Source organism: Pipistrellus hanaki (genome assembly GCF_964339955.1).
Source record: "Pipistrellus hanaki genome assembly, chromosome: 4".
NCBI classification, from domain to species: Eukaryota; Metazoa; Chordata; class Mammalia; order Chiroptera; family Vespertilionidae; genus Pipistrellus; species Pipistrellus hanaki.
The window spans coordinates 46,935,819-46,953,526 of NC_140506.1; the positions used below are offsets into that span (position 1 = coordinate 46,935,819).

General features: G+C 39.2%; 1 protein-coding gene across 4 annotated transcripts in view; it reads right to left on the reverse strand.

Annotated features, from left to right (window-relative positions):
* The window catches only part of ARB2A (ARB2 cotranscriptional regulator A), a 337,934-nt gene that overhangs the window by 116,868 nt on the left and 203,358 nt on the right, over positions 1-17,708 (reverse strand). For all 4 annotated transcript variants that reach the window (XM_084882686.1, XM_084882684.1, XM_084882687.1 and 1 more), the window contains one exon: positions 9,005-9,121. In XM_084882686.1, coding sequence (XP_084738812.1) covers positions 9,005-9,121 — 117 coding nt within the window. The remainder of the gene's footprint in view (positions 1-9,004; positions 9,122-17,708) is intronic.

Below are 17,708 nucleotides of genomic sequence, written 5' to 3' on the forward strand. Positions count from 1 at the left end.
ACACACACACACACACACACAAAATGAATTTCCAGACAGATTTTATTTTAAAAGAAATCATCCTATCAATCATGTTGGAAAAATCGCTGATTGTTATTCTGGTAAACAACCACGTATTGTGTATTTTTAGATGCTTGCTGCCCTGCTTGTGCACCATGGAATCCGTCCTCACTGTGGAAAGATCCTTGACTGGTAGATCAAGTGTCTTATTGTGTTTTCTTAATTCATTCTGTCTGGAAGAAGATGTCAGCTGTGTTGCAGTGAGGAGAGAATTTCAAAGGCCCCAGTCCCCACCAATAAAGGCTGAGGAATGGCTTTTGAATAGATTTGTCAAGGCAACCCTACTGTTCTGGGACCAGGGAGAGCAGGAATAACATAAAGGAAGGGTTGCTGTATGAGATTAGAAAGTGAAGTTCACAAAGCATGGCAGATTTTTGTAAGAAACAGTAGATCAATGAAACTATTGAACTGTGTGGAAAAAAATCCATGAAAATAAACACAACATCTAGTAATGTTCTTAAATGCTTTCTCTCTTTTTTACATTTAAAATAGATAAAATATTAGTATTTTCATGTATTATAAAAGCTTGAGGGTTTAAAGTGGATTTGTATTCTTAACTTGCACTCCTAATCTTAATTAGCAGTTGAATGAAAAATTATACAATGCAAAAGAACAGGAATTATAAAAGAAATGGGGTTTTAGAAGATATTTCATACATTTGAAATAAGTAAAATTAATATTACTATTGATAGAATACCACATCAGAGAGTTCTGGATAATGCAGAAGATTAGCAGACAATTAGCCAGCTTTTATATACAATGTGACACTTGCTTGTAAGAAATAAGCATTCTCCAAAGCAGTGTCAAGATATGTAAATGGATGATTTGTTTTATCATTCATCACAGCCCCTAATAAATTCAAAAATCATGACTTCTATAGGTACTAAAAATAGGCTCCCAATGATACAGGGAGATAGCTTCAATGAAGAATGACTTTCTCTTTCTCTCTCTCTTTCTTAAACAATTCAGTCTTTTCAATGACAGCAATTAGCACTACCGACAGACAGGCAGCGATTAGGCATATATTTTAATTATTATTCATCCTAGTAGTACCTCCAAATCTGATGAAAGTCAGCTATTACCCAGGTGATATGTCATTCTTAATACTGCTCACATACACTTCACATATGTAAAACTATGTCTTATAGGATATTTCTAGTATTAATAAAAGTGATGATACATTACAATGTTCAGGCAATTAATCATTTTTTTAACTCGTTACCACTGACTTTAAAAAGCTGAACAAAATAGATTTTATCCAGGTCACCTTTAACTTAAACATTTAAAGTAAAATGTAAGTTAACATTTTATGATTCTGAAATTTCAGTTTTTATCTAGGCATAAATTTGGGCTTTAATTTTTTTAAAAAAAGTATATTTTTATTTATTTTAGAGAGAAGGGAGAAGGAGAGAGAGACACATCGACGAGAGAGAGAAACATTGATTGGCTGCCTCTTGTATGTCCCTGATTGGGAATCAAACCTGCAACTTGGACATGTGCCCTGACTGGGAATCAAACCAGGGACCTCTTGAGGCATAGGACAATTTTCAACCAGTGAGCCACACCAGCCAGAGCACATGTTTGGACTTTGATTTATCATAAAAATAGGGTAGAAAATAAACACTTTACAGATAAAAAATATGTAAAAAAATTCTCAGGAATGACAAAATACCTGTGTAGAATGGTAAAGATTTGATACCACAAATTTTATCAGTGTGTACATGTGAAAGTGTGCACCTGTGAAATCTTTATCCTCCCCCAATCCATCCTGGGAAAAATATATAGAAAAATGGGCAAAACAAGCTAAAAATATACTTTCCATGTCATAGAGTATAATGAAATAAAATAATGTAAGCACACTGGGATACATATGTAAAGAAAGATGAGAAAGACATACAGCTATAATACATTAAGTCAAACTATCTGAAATTCTATCTTATCCTACCTACTAATAGAGTAGTATGCAAATTAATCATCACTCTGCTACACCCACAAACCATACCCACCAGCCAATCAGAGAGAGTATACAAATTAACCCAACCAAGATGGCGATTAATTTGCATATGAGGAGGTTGGGAGGGGTGAAGACTGAAGACAGCATAGAAGGAAGAGGGAGGGTAAGCTGAAGCAAGGCAGCTTCGGCTGGTGGAGGGAAAGCACTGGCAGCGCATGGGGGGTGGAGAGGCGCATAGCAGCCAGTGGCCACTGAGGCGGCAGGAGGCAGGAGGCAGCGAGGGTGGTGGGTGCGATGGGTCAGGCGAGCCCTGCCTGCCCCGCCCTGCCCCGCCTGCCGCAGCGGGAGAGGTAGGGGGGCAGGAGAGGGGGCAGTGGCAGGAGGGAAGCCCACAAGAAGTCTTGCAGGAATATTCCTGCAACAGGTCACTAGTCAAATATAATTCCCTATTCTGAGATGTGTTCTATAGTTTAGAAATCAAATCTCTATCCTGTTTGAATGCTTATTCTATCCCTCTTCTCAATGTTCCAGTTTGCCCCCCTCCCCACCCACCCCAGTTCTTCAGTTGAGATGAACGCTAGCAAAGTGCTGGAGACAGAGCTCAGTGGGAAAGCACTATCTAGCCCAGCAAGGTGGTTCAACTGGTTGGAGAGTTGTCCTGTATGCCAAAAGACTGCGGTGCGATTCCCAATTAGGGCACACACCTAGGTGGGGGGTCCAATCCCCTGATCAGGGAATGTATGGGAGGCAACTGATTGATGTTTCTCTCTCATACTAATGATTCTCTTTCTCACTTTCTCCACCTATCCTCTCTCTCTCAACATACTTAAAAAAGGAAAATGGATGCCCTAACTAAACTCAAAACATGCACGAGTGTATGCCCATTCCCTGGAGATCTTATTCTCAGGTGCCCAAGCAGACAACACAGGGCACACTGGACTAGAGGTACCAACAGAGCCATGTCTGAGCCTCATCCCATCCAACAAGCATGGAGAAAGAAGCCCTGGACCAGAGCCAGCATATGAGGATAGATCATGTAACTCGAGTTTCTCTGGGTCTGAGGGGAAAAGAGAAAAACAGTCACTAGAAGTGAGTGATTCTTAAAGTTAAGTGTTTTCAATTTAAAGGTCTTTTATTCTGAAATTATGACCTTATGGGATCTGGGGATTGTAAATTGTCTTCTTTGTGAAATCCAAAAGCTTGGGAACTATTAATAATGATTAGAAGTGCCTTTGGCCACAGTACTGAGTGGCTCTCTTTGACATTTGAACCAAGGGTTTGCAATATTTTAGTGTAGGTATGAAATGAATTAAATTTTTTTTATGAAAGTATATTATGTTTAAAGAGGAAATAGATAGTAGGTATTCCTATGCAAGGTATTTGGAAGTATCTGGAGTTTAGGGGTTTATTCACTTTTATTTCATTTGTCTGAGTAGTAAATCACCAATGCCTTAGACACTGATCTTTAATGTGGCAGGTATTGTCTCCTCATACAAGAACAAGAACAATTCACCAGCTGAGTTTTCAGCACCGGCACACAGAGCTGCATGGTGATAGGTAAGGGTTCCTGATGGTTATGGAGACCATACATCTGGCTTGGCTGAAGACTCAGAAGCTAGGGGTAAGTCAGCCTTTTGCCCACTCAGCCTTTTCTACTTTTATTTTTTAAAATAAAAACTATACACTTAAAGTATATAACATGATGTGATATACATATATATAGTAAAATAATTTCTTACTCTAGTCAAGCTAAATAACAAATCTCACATAGATTTGTGTGTGTGTGTGTGCGCGCGTGTGTGTGTGGTGAGAAAAATGGAAAACTATTCTCTTAGCAAATTTCTAGTGTCAATCCAATACTGTTAAGTACAGTCATCATGCTGACCATCAGGTCTCTACACTTATGAAACCTGCATACCTGCAACTTTGTACTCTTTGTCCAACATCTCCACATTTCCTCCACCTCCCTGCCACTGGTAGTCACCATCTACTCTCTTCTATATGTTTACTTTTTTAGATGCCACATATATGTCAGATTATGGAGAATGTTCCTTCCTAGGTCTGGCTTACTGCACTTGGCACATGGTCTACAGGATCGTCCTTGCCCACGCAGCCCCACGTCCTGGGGCCTGATGTGAGAAGTGTCTCTCGAGGGCTGCCTTTGGCCACCTCTGACCGCTCTTCGTGAGGAGGGTTAGTATGTGCACTGGGCCTTTTGTGTGAGTAGGCTTCACTTGTAGTGATTGCCAAAAGTAACCTTCTCCGACATTCCTTCTTTAAAAGAAATTATTTTACAATTATACAAGTAATACAAAAATATAGTCCTTAACATTCTTTATGTATGCTATTGAACAGGACTGAAAAATCAGCTTTTTATAGAAAACAAGTACTTAACATCAATAACTTTAAAAATATTAATTTAAACTGGCTTACAGAACAAAAGACGGTTTTACTAATTTGCAATCTAATAGGGATGAGAGGGATGAGTCGGCAACTTGTACCGCTGTCCTACTATCACATTTTAAAGTAGTGTTTGGTAAAATAATGGGGCCAGCCATGAGGCCAAAAGCACTGTGGCTTCATCTATAACTCGACTGCCGTTTTTAGGGATGACATTCCTAGGTGTTTTTCTTGGGAGGGATATTTGCAAAATATCTCAGTTTTTGAGATAATTCTAAATGAGGCTAGAGCAGGGGGCGAGGAGGAGGTGGACACCAAGGGACACAAAGGCTCCCCTACCACACCTTCTCCCAATACCCGTGCTCACCCGTGCTCAAGACAACCATCCTTTCTGTTTACTGACCCCAGGCTTGTTTATCTTCATTATTGCAAGGAGTCTTGCAGAATAGGTAAGGACTAATAAAGGTGAAAGAAGAGGGGATGGAGTTTCATCCTAAGTGTTGGAAAACACTGGACTCTTATCTTGACAAACCACATAAATTATCTATAAGGGGGTCACACATTTATTGAGTTCTTACAAGGACACCTGGCATAGTCTTCTATAGTTTCTGTTTTTGTTCTTGCTTTAGGGATGAACTCTGAGCAGGGGTAATTTTAAAGCTCCATCAACTCTGATATAAATTTTACTTTCGGGATATTATAGTGTTTTTTTTTATAATAATACATTTCATTTATTTATATAGTGCCATGCTTTTCAAGGAGTTTTGTGTTTTTTTCTTGCTCATCATCTTTGACTCTTAAAATAGTTCAGGAAGTAGATGGGATAGAAATTATCTCTAATTCACAATTATGAAATAGGCTCAGAAGAACAAAAAGTGGCTTTCCCAAAACATGCTTGAAGAGTAACAAAGCCAGAAACATGATCAAAATTCAGTTCTCCTAACTCCTGTTCTTTTGTAAGGTGTTTTGAATATGAAAATCATTCATACCATCAAAGGAAAATACAGTTCATGTATTTCACATTATTTGGGGATGTGAATTTTACTACAACAGTGATAGCTGTGATTTATTAAACTTCTTTACAGTGCCAACAATATTTACAGGGTAGGTTTTACATTTTATAGATGAGAATATCCAACATGTTAAACAACTTGCTTAAGACTACAGTTAAGTAGGGGACTGAGCTGGGGTTTGAATTTTGGTATGTCATAATGCAAAACTCTTCACGCTGCTTCATGCCTAAGGCATAATCAAGGGAGTTGAACTATTCAAGAGATAGGCCATTTGTAAAATTTTATAACATTAGAATTTTTTTTAACAAAGGCTATTAGCAAAGAAATAATTGGCAGTTTTGATTAAATTAAGATGCTTTAAATTACTGCCTATTTCAGTCAGATAAAATCCCAAAGAATATATTCTGATTTTTGAAGGGAACACCTAATCTAGTCTTAGTAAGAAATACCTAAAAAAGTAAATAAATAAATTGTGTTATATTTGTCAGCTAGAATGAAACACAATGAATGCCCAGTTGAAAAAAAAGAATGGTCAGGGATGTTTCTAGTTTGGGAGAGGTCCAAAATTCCACATAGGCTGGAAGCTGTCCATGTATCCATTTGAACAGATAAACAGCACACAGAAATTATCAGCATGAAATACATAAAATGTCTCTAGAAAAAGTTTAAGCCCTTGGAAGAGACAATTAAGGATTTAGATACAAGTAAAAAAAAAAAAAAAGAAATATGAAAACTAATGTGGTCAGAAACACCTGGGTGTTAGAATAGATAAAAATAAACCCACCTTTATATGTTTACAGCATTATGAGGAATGGAGTAAAACTATTTTGGACTTTTTATGATAAAGGTACTTCTTCTAATGGAGAATGACAACAACAGTGTAAACAGATAGGTGGTATTATAACCCCACTATGGGATTATATAGCCTAGTCCTGTGGTTGTCAAATTGCGACTCTTTGGCCCCTTGAGTGTGGCTCTTCCACAAAATACCATGGCCTGGGCTAGTCTATTTTGAAGAAGGGCATTAGAAGAAGTTTAAGTTTTAAAAATTTGGCTCTCAAAAGAAATTTCAATCGTCATACTGTTGACGGTTGGCTCTGTTGACTAATGAGTTTGCCCACCATTGGCCTAGTACTATTTTTTGAAACTCTTCCAATGTCAACTCAGTTCCTACCGTGCACCATGAGGGCTGGTAGACATTACCCACCACAGCTATGGTGAGCGATCAGCTGAATAAATGTCTGGGTGTTCTATCAACAAAAACTGAGAAAAAAATCAAAATCAACCAACTTATTCATATAAGCATATGATCTGACTAAACAACTGCTATAGCAAGATGTGGCTGATGTCAATTGCTTATAATATCAGAAAGGTAAATATAAATAAAAACTTCAGCTGTTTATTTATAATTAGAGGCCAGAGCATGAAATTTGTGCACCCGTCACCACTCCCCCCTCCCCCCCCCCCCCCCCCCCCCCCCGTTTCCCATTCCAACCTGGGGCCCAGCCCTAATCAGGTCATTGGGGCCTTCCAGCCAGAGGTAGGGACCAGGTGGTTGGCAGGCAGGCCCCATCAGTGATCAGTGCCTGAGGGTTGAGGGCAGCTCCTGCAATAAGCTTCTTACCCCTGGTGGTCAGTGTGGGTCATAGCAACTGGTCGTTCCATTAGTTCAGTCAAAATGGATGCTTAGGCATATATAGAAATAAAAGAAATAATGAGCTGAAAGTTTTGTTTTAGGTGGGAGCATAGTCAATGAGTCCCTGTTAGTTTTCAAGTTCACTAGCCCTGGAAAAAATGACAAGAAGCTTTCTTAACTGAAGGCTGGATCCTGACCAGCTCCAGGGTTTCTTCTAGCTCAAGAGTCTGCCAAAACACTATTTCAACTTTTTATTTCTTCTCCCCCTACTGGCAGTGGTGAGCCAATTCACTTAAGAACTCAAGAAAGGAGGAGACCAGAGTATAGCCAAGTTCCTTTCTTTTAATTAAGTGCACCAGTGCTAAATCACTGGTGGGAAAATTAAATATCAGGGGATAATAACCTCTTAACAGATCATGACCTTCTTCAGCCAAAACTTCTACAGTATATCGTGTGCATATGTAATATTCTATAGAAAGCCAAAAAAGGGAAGAGGGCTTTCAGAGTATTTGCTCTTCAGAAGGGTTTTCTCTTATTTTTTCAAATACTAGAGGCCCAGTGCATGAAATTTGTGCAGTGGGGGGTGGGGGGGTTGTCCCTCAGCTCAGCCTACACCCTCTCCAATCTGGGACCCTTCAAGGGATATCCGACTGCCCGTTTAGGCCCAATCCTACTGGGCCTGATACATGGGTGGGGGTCGGCTGGTTTGCCCTGAAGGGTGTCCCAGAGCAGAATAGGGGGTCCCTTGGGGCGTGGGGCGGCCTGGGCGAGGGGCCTGTGGTAGTTTGCAGGCCAGCCATGCCCTCCGGTGACCCTACCGGGATCAGGCCTAAACGAACAGTCAAACATCCCTCTCACAATCCAGGACTGCTAGCTCCAAAATGCTTGCCTGCCTGCCTTCCTGATTGCCCCTAACTGCTTCTGCTGCCAGCCTGATCACCTCCTAACTGCTCCCCTGCCAGCCTGATTGCCCCTAACTGTCCTCCCTTTCAGGCCTGGTCCCCCACAACTGCTCTCCCCTGCAGGGCCTGGGACCCCCCAACTTGCCCTTCCCTGCAGGCCTAGTCACCCCCAACTGCCCTCCTCTGCTGGCCTGGTTACCCCTAACTGCCCTCCTCTGCAGGCCTGATCGCCCCCAACTGCCCTCCCTTGCAGGCCTGGTCCCTCCCAACTGCCCTCCCTTGCAGGCCTGGTCCCTCCCAACTGCCCTCCCTTGCAGGCCTGGTCCCTCCCAACTGCCCTCCCCTGCTGGCCATCTTGTGGTGGCCATCTTGTGTCCCCATGGGGGCAGCCATCTTTGACCTCATGGGGGTAGCCATTTTGTTTGTTGTAGGATGGTCAATTTGCATGTTACTCTTCTATTAGATTGGATAGAGGCCTGGTACACGGGTGGCAGCCGGCTGGTTTGCCCTGAAGGGTGTTCTGGAACAGGATGGGAGTTCCTTTGGGGTGTGGGGCAGCCTGGGGGAAGGGCCTGTGGTGGTTTGCAGGCTGGCCATGTTCCCCGGTGACCCAAGCGGAGGCCTTGGTATCTGGGATTTATTTATTTTCTATAATTGAAACTTTGTAGCCTTGAGCGGAGGCTAGGGCTGGCCAGGGCAGGTAGGGAAGCTTGGCTTCCTCCATTGCCAGAGACAACCCAAGCCTCCTGTTCTCTCTGTGGCCACAGCCATCTTGTTTCGGTTAATTTGCATACTTGCTCCTGATTGGTTGGTGGGCATGGCTTGTGGGCGTAGCAGATGCACAGTCAATTTGAATGTTTCTCTTTTATTAGTGTAGATGTCTTTTTTTTTTTCTTTTTTCTTTTTTCCCCCCCTATTCCCTCTCAATGTTCTGCCTCTAGAAAGGTGTTTAAGGGTGGAAGGTCATATACGCTAGTGGGGGCTCAGGATATAAAGTCTCACACCCATTCATCTCAGCATTGAAAAAACCCAGTCTTACCTCTCTCATCCACTCTCGAATCGTTTTGCCAGCTTCTTGATGCCACACATTGTGACAAGAGTCTGTCAGTGCTACAGCAGTTACCTTGTTTTTTACATCTGCTTCTCGTTGAATCATCTGTTTTAAAAAAATTAAAATAAAATATTGGCTATAATTTTTTTCTATTGGGTGCAGCCTGCTTAGTCATAGATAATAATATTGTATTAAAAATACAAAAGCAATATGCATCTCTTGTTCCAAGTTATTCTTTCTGCATGGAATACATGCCTTATTCTTGTCCAGAGATATGAAAAGACCTAATATTTTATTTTAAAAAGATAATTTCACTTTAGTCTTAGAACTATGCAGTTCTGTCATTTTCTATGTGGTTTGACAATTCAAGGATTAAAGGGATCATAGGGGGAAGAAAGAGGATGCCCTGGGGGTTTCTTTCACCAGTTTCTTCTACCACTTCCTATTTCAGTGCTTTGGGGAAGTTAGTACCCATAGCTCACTGTTAGCAACAGGACTAATTCATGTTAATTTTCAGTTGATGGCACATCAGTAAAAACTTCTAGTTAACTAGCCTGTTCTTCACCATGGCTTTGTAATTTCTTGGTGTTTTATATGCCTACAAAGATCTTCTTCTTCAAAGCCTAGCAATATAAATCTGCTTTCTAATATACTTATTTATGTCAAGAAACTATTCACTTTAACTTCTTCCTGAAGAATGATATTCCTAGAAAATTAAGTGGTTATCAAAATTGAAAAAGAGCCGCTTGAAGAAACCGATGAATTCATCAGTGGTCTATAAGATAAATAAATTGAAAAAGAAAAGTTCCAGATTAAAAGAATCATAAAAAGTTTTAATTTACTAACACTAGTGACCCTAATTTAACAAAACAAATGTAAGAAAGCTTAATAAAAATTAGTTAAAATACAATAAGTAGAAGCTTTGAATTTTACAGCATGCTCTATTTCCTTATATCAGACTAGTGGCCCAGTGCATGAAATTAGGGCCTAAACTGGCAGCCGAACATCCCTTTTGCAATCTGGGACCGCTGGCTCCTAACCACTCACCTGCCTGCCTGCCTGATTGCCCCAACCACTCTGACTTCCAGCCTGCTCACTCCCAATTTTCCTCCCACCAGCCTGCTTGCACCCAACTGCCTTTCCCTGCTGGTCTGATCGCCCCCAACTGCACCCCCCTGCCAGCCTACTTGCCCCCAACTGCCCACCATGCCACCTGCTTGCCCCTATTCTTCCCCCCCTGCCAGCCTGCTTGCCCCCAACTGCCGGACTACTTGTCCCCAAACCCCCGCACCCCTCAACTTGCTGGACTGCTCACCTCCAACTGTGCTGCCCCCACCAGCCTCCTCACTTCCAACTGCCCTCCCCTGCCTCCTGATCACCTCTAACCATCTCTGCCTTGGTCCTGCCACCATGGCTTTGTCTAGAAGGATGCTTGGAAGGTCTCCCGGTCTAATTAGCATGTTAGTCTTTTATTAGTATAGATGTTTCTTTCTCCCTCTAAAAAGAGTGATTTCTCTATAATTTAGTTAATTTTATAAATTTTATATAGAAATATAGTATCGCATTTCAAAAAGGAAGCATTCTGAATAGTGATGAAAGCTTGTAGGAAAAACATTGCAAGCTATACTTCGGGTATCAAACGATGCTTGTTGGCATTCTGATTTAAAAATGTCTCTCTCGCTTTTAAGTTTCTTTAAACCCTGCATTTGCACATCCCCTTCCACTGAGCACTACCTACCTAATAGGAATCTATTCACGTTAATGCTGCCTCAGCAGCATCTCTGCACCTTAATCTCCGTTCACGGTGTTTTCTGCTTATATAATACGGAAATCTTAAAATCAATGTCAGTTATCAACATGTAATATCACTACAAAAATTCACCTTGCAATACCAATAATATTTTTAAGAACATAAAATAATATGCTAATTCAATTCTTCACATATATTATTAAGTAGTTTGCTACCTTCTTCTAAATTATATTTTACAAACACTCTCATTGGATCATGTTGGCACTAGCATATAAAAATTTAAACCAACATAATAAAAAGCAAAATTCCACAATAGTGACTCCACCTGGCTTACAAAGAACTTACATTCCCTTACTCTAAAGAGTAACACTTTTGGAGATCTCGGGTGATTGTTGCTGAAGTTACAAAATAAGAACATGCTCTCTGGTTCTCTAAGAATATGTCTGCATTTTAAAATATCAACCTTGGATTTTGTTGTTAATAGATGCTAATTTATTTAAGGTAGTAGTTTCTAAAGATACTAAAATATTGAGGACTGTTGGTGAAATGATAAAAAACTAAGTGTGAAATAGGCTGATGATTTAGAAGCAAAAGTAGAAAATCTGGGGATTAAAACTTGGAAGAATATTTATTTGTTACATGGACTAACAGAGAAAAAGAACTTTGGCTTGTTTGTCCATTGCGCTGGCACTGCAACTTTTCTTTACATCACATCAAATCATATTATAATCCAGCATGATAACTCCATATACTGTTACAGTATTTGACATCTTAAAAATCAGTTTATATTATATTATTAAAGGTGGGAGATGGTTAAATCACAGAGGATCTCAATGAAGAGCTTCTTACAAATAATTTCAAATATTTGGCTGTTTAGGATTAGAATTGTAATCTTAACAATTAGAAAATCTTAACAGTTTAGTTTCTCAGACTATTGGCCTGTTTCAGCCTTGCTGCGACTTCATCTGCTAATAATGGAACTACCTGCAACTGCCACTTCTGTCCAAAGCCTTCGTCTGCTTCTTACGTTTGTTAGCCTGGTTCATGCCTCCCCGCTTCCCTTCCCCTGCCTCCGCACCCCACCCCTTACTGCTTGTACTGTGATGAGCACTGATGAAAAGTATAGAGAATGGCAATAGTAGGGGTAGACTGAACACAGGGATTAAGGTTGTTTTAAGAGACAGACCTTAGACAGATGTAGCTAAAGCGAGGAATAAGTGGAGGCCATAATAGTCTGTAAAACCCAGAAATCTGAAAGGGAGGAAGGCTTATCACCAAAGTCTTACTAAATGTCAATCATATGAACACCTTTCAAATTCCCTGCAAAACTCTGTTTATAAAATATACAAATATTTTTCTGGGAGAAGATTCTTAGTTTTCATTAGATTTTCTAAGGGATCTCAGTCTCTAAAAATGATAAAGGACCATGTGATTTAAATGTCTCCAATGCATTCTTGAATCAACTATGAAATACCTGCTAAATGAGCCCTTCAAACAATTACAATTACATGAATTTAACATGTATATCAATATTTCAAGCAGAAAGGATATTCCATCTCTGTTTTCATATTTTCAATATAGTATCAAGAACTGGATAAAGTAATAAGTAACTTTGCTATTCCAGACATCAATATCCTAAAGTTCCGTGGTTTAATAGGCTATGTGTATGGTTAAGGTTACAATATTGTTTTTACTTGTGTTTGTATAATATTGAATTATATCTGAACAGCACTGCAAACATTTCAAAATGAAGACATATTCATTCTCACTTTATTCTGAAATAATATGAAATATATGTAAAACTTGTATTATTTTTACATTTGAAGAAGATGAAACTGAGCGGAGAAATTGGATAAAGGTGACACAGATACAAAGTGACACTTGACCATGACTTTTGTTCTATGTTCTTTCATCTGTATCACATAGATGTTTCTCAGTAACATACCATAGTACTCATATAAATGAACTCATTTGGTTAATTCCCTTTTCATGTGTACAGCATTTCAATGACTTGGACAATTATTTTTAAAGATGAAAAAAAATCCAAGACCAGACCAGTAAGGAATGTTGAGAAATTATAAAAATCATGCCGCCCAGCTGTGTGGCTCCATGGTTGGGCAACTTGAAAATTAGCCTATGATCCAGGAGGTCATGGTTAGATTCCCAGTCAGGACACATGCCCAGGTTGTGGGCTTTCAGGAGGCAGCCGATCAATGATTCTTTCTCATCATTGATGTTTCTCTCTCCCTTTCTTTCCCTCTTCCTTCCTTTCTTTAAAATCAATAAAAAAATATTTAAAAAATCAGGGCAAGATGGGAATTACCCATGATAAAAAATAGACCATCAACAGCACTTAAAAATTATCATTACAGTTCTAAAATGAAAAGTTTCTAGGATAAGATGGAAAATTAGTATTTCTATAAGCCATGTTGATGATTTGAGAATATAAAACATTTGATGCTGTCACCTGATATTTTTGCTTCCCCTTCTTAATTCTACCCATTTATTTATTCATAGTCTTCTCCACCTTGGCTTATACACAATTAATCTATTTCCTTCATGGTTTTGCATGATCCAAGTCTGACAAAAGCTGAACTCACCCAATAAATATCAAGTTCTCTGAACAGATTAAAAACACATACCATCCATATGCAGGCTCATCTTGTTACTAAATTTTTTTTATGAGGTTGAAATTGAAGAGAAACAAGAAACCTTCTATTGTTATTTTTTTCTCCCACAGTAAAAGTAAGATTTTAAACATTAAGTCACTGTAACAAAGTAGGAAAGCTAAGAGTATTTGTTGAGAGTATTTTCAAGATGAAGACCAGAGGACCAGAGGGGTAGCTGCTGTTACCTTCGCTCCCCTCCTTGGGCCCTATGGCCCTTCCCCGGGGCTACTATCATCCCTCCCCAGAAATCATGTAGATCTTTTCTATCCACCCACCTTACCATGCTTTCTCCAAGGCCCTCAACTATCTTCACAAGTACCCGGCCAAATCCAAATACTTCCTATCACCTTATAAGTTCCTTATTTCTCTTTTTGTACCTACAAGCTGTTTTAACTTTTCCGTGGGTTTCATTTCTTTCAGAACTCCATGAACTACTTTTAGCAAAGTCTTTATGTTTTACAAAGACTTTTTAGTTCTACAAAATTAAATTAAATTAAAAAGTTGCCATTCATTTGTCTTAGAAGATAAGCTTTGAAGGTAGGGAGATGATGATATTATGGGGAAGCTTTGTCGTGTACTCGTTGGAAGTAATTTCATATCTCCTGGAAATAGCTGAGGGCTTTGGGTTTTGGAAATTATGAATCCAGCCTACTACAAGGATCAATACTCCGAAGAAGTAAGCTGGGTTGTCTTCGACCAAACTTAAGAGAAGAAATAGATAATTTCACTTTCCCATATTTGTAGCCCAGCAGTCCTGGCACTCAGGATAAATAGGTCTTATATTTCCAAGTCCAAGAGGACTTCTAAAAAGACGCCAGTGTGAACTGGGGGTAGGATGTATATATGTATAATACATACAGGCCCATATTTCTATTTGCATATATAAGATGTTTTCAACATGTTTTGAGGGAAATGTTTTAAAGTCTTTCATCAGCAAAAGCCAATACCTTTTAAAAAATTCTGACATGTGTTACACATATGCACTGTGAGGGTTACAGCATGTGAATCACTTGTACAGGAAAGAATATTCTGAAAGAAAATCAAATAATGCATGTTTCCTTTAGATTAGGATCTGACACCAATGTACGTTTATAAATCTGAAGATCATTACTACTGTATGAGCATGAATGAATCATCGCTCTGGCTAACAGTACGATTGAGGTTTGAGATGTCTTTATTAAAAAATATATATGTATATAAATAGACTAGCTCCCTCTAGAGCTCCTTGAGTTGAGATTTCAGATTAAGTTGTCCCAAAGATTTGAAAAGTATGAAAAGCTGGCATCTTTTCACATTTTTGTTATGAAGATTATAGTTATATTCAGTGATTCTCCTTGAACATAGTCTTTATGTGGTTTGATACACTATGATATTTTACCACAAACCTCTCCCCTCACTTTACACTTCAGTCTGTACCTCCCCTAGTGTATGGCACACTGCCCTGCATGCAAAGCATCCCACTGGGCTAAAAATGTGCCCTGGGCCAAGATGACTAATCAGCCGACACCAGGTTTGGCAGAGTCTTTCTTGTTAATGTCTTCCTGAAGATTCTTTTGCACACGTCGATCCCAATTGCATGCTACTCACAAAACAAACATCATCTCTGCTGCAACACTGAAACCTTGGTTCTGTCATCCAAGGCTCTTGAAGTACCTCAAGTGATTACAACTGAAATACACGGGCTCTGGTAGATGAAATATGAGACTAAATTGCCCAGCAGGAAATTCAGACAAGTATGACATTCAGCTCTCACAGTTCTGCATTCACATTTCTTTATTTTCTTTCTTTTTTCTTTTTTTTTCCTTTCTTTCTTTCTTCCTTTTTTTTTTTTTTTTTTTTTTTTTTTTTTTTTTTTTTTTTAAATAGAAACTTTCATGTAAGTAGTCTTCATAAGAAGTGCAGTGGTTTGGTTTAAGGACTTTGGAGTCAGATTCCCTAGGTTCAAATCCCTGCTCTGCCACATCTAGTAATGACACCTGAGTAAATTATTTCAATATTTTCTGTGTCTCAATTTCAGCACAGGTAGGGGAGAGAAGATAAATATACCTAGCTCAGAGTTATTGGGAGATGAACTTAATACAAAGCAACTAGCAGGGGACCTGGCAGATGGTACACAGTTAAAACAGGTGATCCCAGAAAAACACAGTGCAAACCACCCTATAGGTATAAACTAGGTACATTCTCCTTTCTGGATGTAGAGGGTATAACTTAGAATGCATTTTAATGACAAATATATTTTTTTAAAGTTATACATCTATAAAGAAAGAAATTACGAAAGATTGTTTTCCACAGTATGGCTCAATAATTCTAAAACCACCTGGCAAGTAGTAGAAAGAATTGATTATTGTGTCTGTTTAAAACCTTGTAATCAGAGGACTAGGCTAGGAATAGCCCTGTGCACTTGGAAATGAAAATGGAACTGCTGAAGCCACATTGTGGTCGTCCACTCTCTTGCCCCAGTGGACCCTCAACTTAGCAGTGCTGAGCTGGCAGGAAGACAGTCCCTTTACTGCTTGTTTTCTACACAGAGGGAGTGTAGCTGAATATATTTTAAAAAACATAATCACAGATATGAAGAATGTCCAGAGGAAGGCAGTATAGTGTTATAGTTAAAAGTATGCATAGGCTTTGGAATTAAATGTCCTTATATTTTACTTTTGGTTAACCATTATAAGAATAAAAAATGAGAACAATAGTTATCACCTCATAGGGCAGCTGAAGGCTAAATGAGATAAGACGTGTAAGTAATCAGTACTGTCAGCGACCACTATTACTCTGGCATTCATTTCTTTTTCTTTTTTTATTGGTTTCAGAGAGAGGAAGGGAGAGGGAGAGAGAAACATCAATGATGAGAGAGAATCATCAAGTGGCTGCCTGCACACCCCCTACTGGGGATCCCACCTGCAACACAGTTATGTGCCCTGAATAGGAATTGAACTGTGACCTCTTGGTTCATGGGTCGATGCTCAACCACTGAGCCACACAGGCTGGGCTTGACATTTATTTTCAATTTCTAAAGTGTATCCTTCCTTTTAGATATAGTATCTATATATTCTTCAGTGACATCAACATTGGTGCAGATAGGGTAGCAGTTATGAAATGTACAACAACTACTACACCTATTCCTCCCTCAATTATATAAATTGCTTAAATATTTGTAAAGGAAATAATTATGCATAAAAAGGATTACCATACATTCCAGTTAGCCCAGGACAGCTCTAGTTTAATGCCCACTGACCAGGAGTAATTGTTAGTAGTGTCCTCTTGCACTGTTAAAAGTGTTCTGGTTTGGATGATAAATTATGTGGTCACTTAATGTATAAATGTAACATAGAAGTTAAATGCTACCCTAGCAAGTGGATAAATCTTACAAAGTTTCAGCATGCGCAATGCTTAGCAATTTAAGCATATAGCCCAAACCTGTATAGCTATTGCTCTAAAATAACCATGTAGGAAAACATTCAATAAATATTTCCAGAAATTGCTAAGTTTAAACTTCAGGGCAAGCCTGACTGCTGAGCTGAGCCCCTCACAGATGGACACAGCCTCACACCCTGGGTAGGTAAACATGGCCAGCTGGAGCCCACGGCAGCCACAGGATAGGACAACATTCTCTTCCTGTGCTTTGAAGCCGCAGCTTCGATTCCTACAACCTTTGTCTCATTTCAGGAAGGAAAGGGCTCTCTGCAGGCGAGGACCCCGAGGGATGGGGTATGTAAACTGAAACTCCTCGGGTCACATGCATTTATGAAGATACGTCTCCAGCCACCAGTTAGGGAATGGCAAGTTATGATTTATTATTACAGGCAGCCAGAAGAGAGCAGTAATAACTTCCTTTTCCTTTCCTGCCTGGCCCATGCTGCCACATGCAGGCTCCTTCAACAACAAAAAAGCATGTGTACGGTGGGTTGGAAAGAAAGAAACAAAACAAAAATAAATATTAAGTGACTGACAATCTGGGAGTTGGTAAAGAAGACCATTGCTTTACAAAAATACATATTAAAAAAAAAGGCAGTTTAAAAAACTTAAGAAAAGAGCAAATTAATTGTAATACTCAGTTTAAAAATCACTTATGAGTCTTTATTAATTGGCAGACACTAAGAATACTTTGGTGTGTATATATGCAGAATCATTGATTTAAAACTTGTGGCAAAATATTTCATTAGGTTTCACGGGGGCAAGCATATACATTCAGCTGGGAGAGTGTTAATGTCCTTAAGTTTTAAAGTATACAATTTTCTTGTGGTCTGGGAAAAAGAAAGGCAAAGGGATA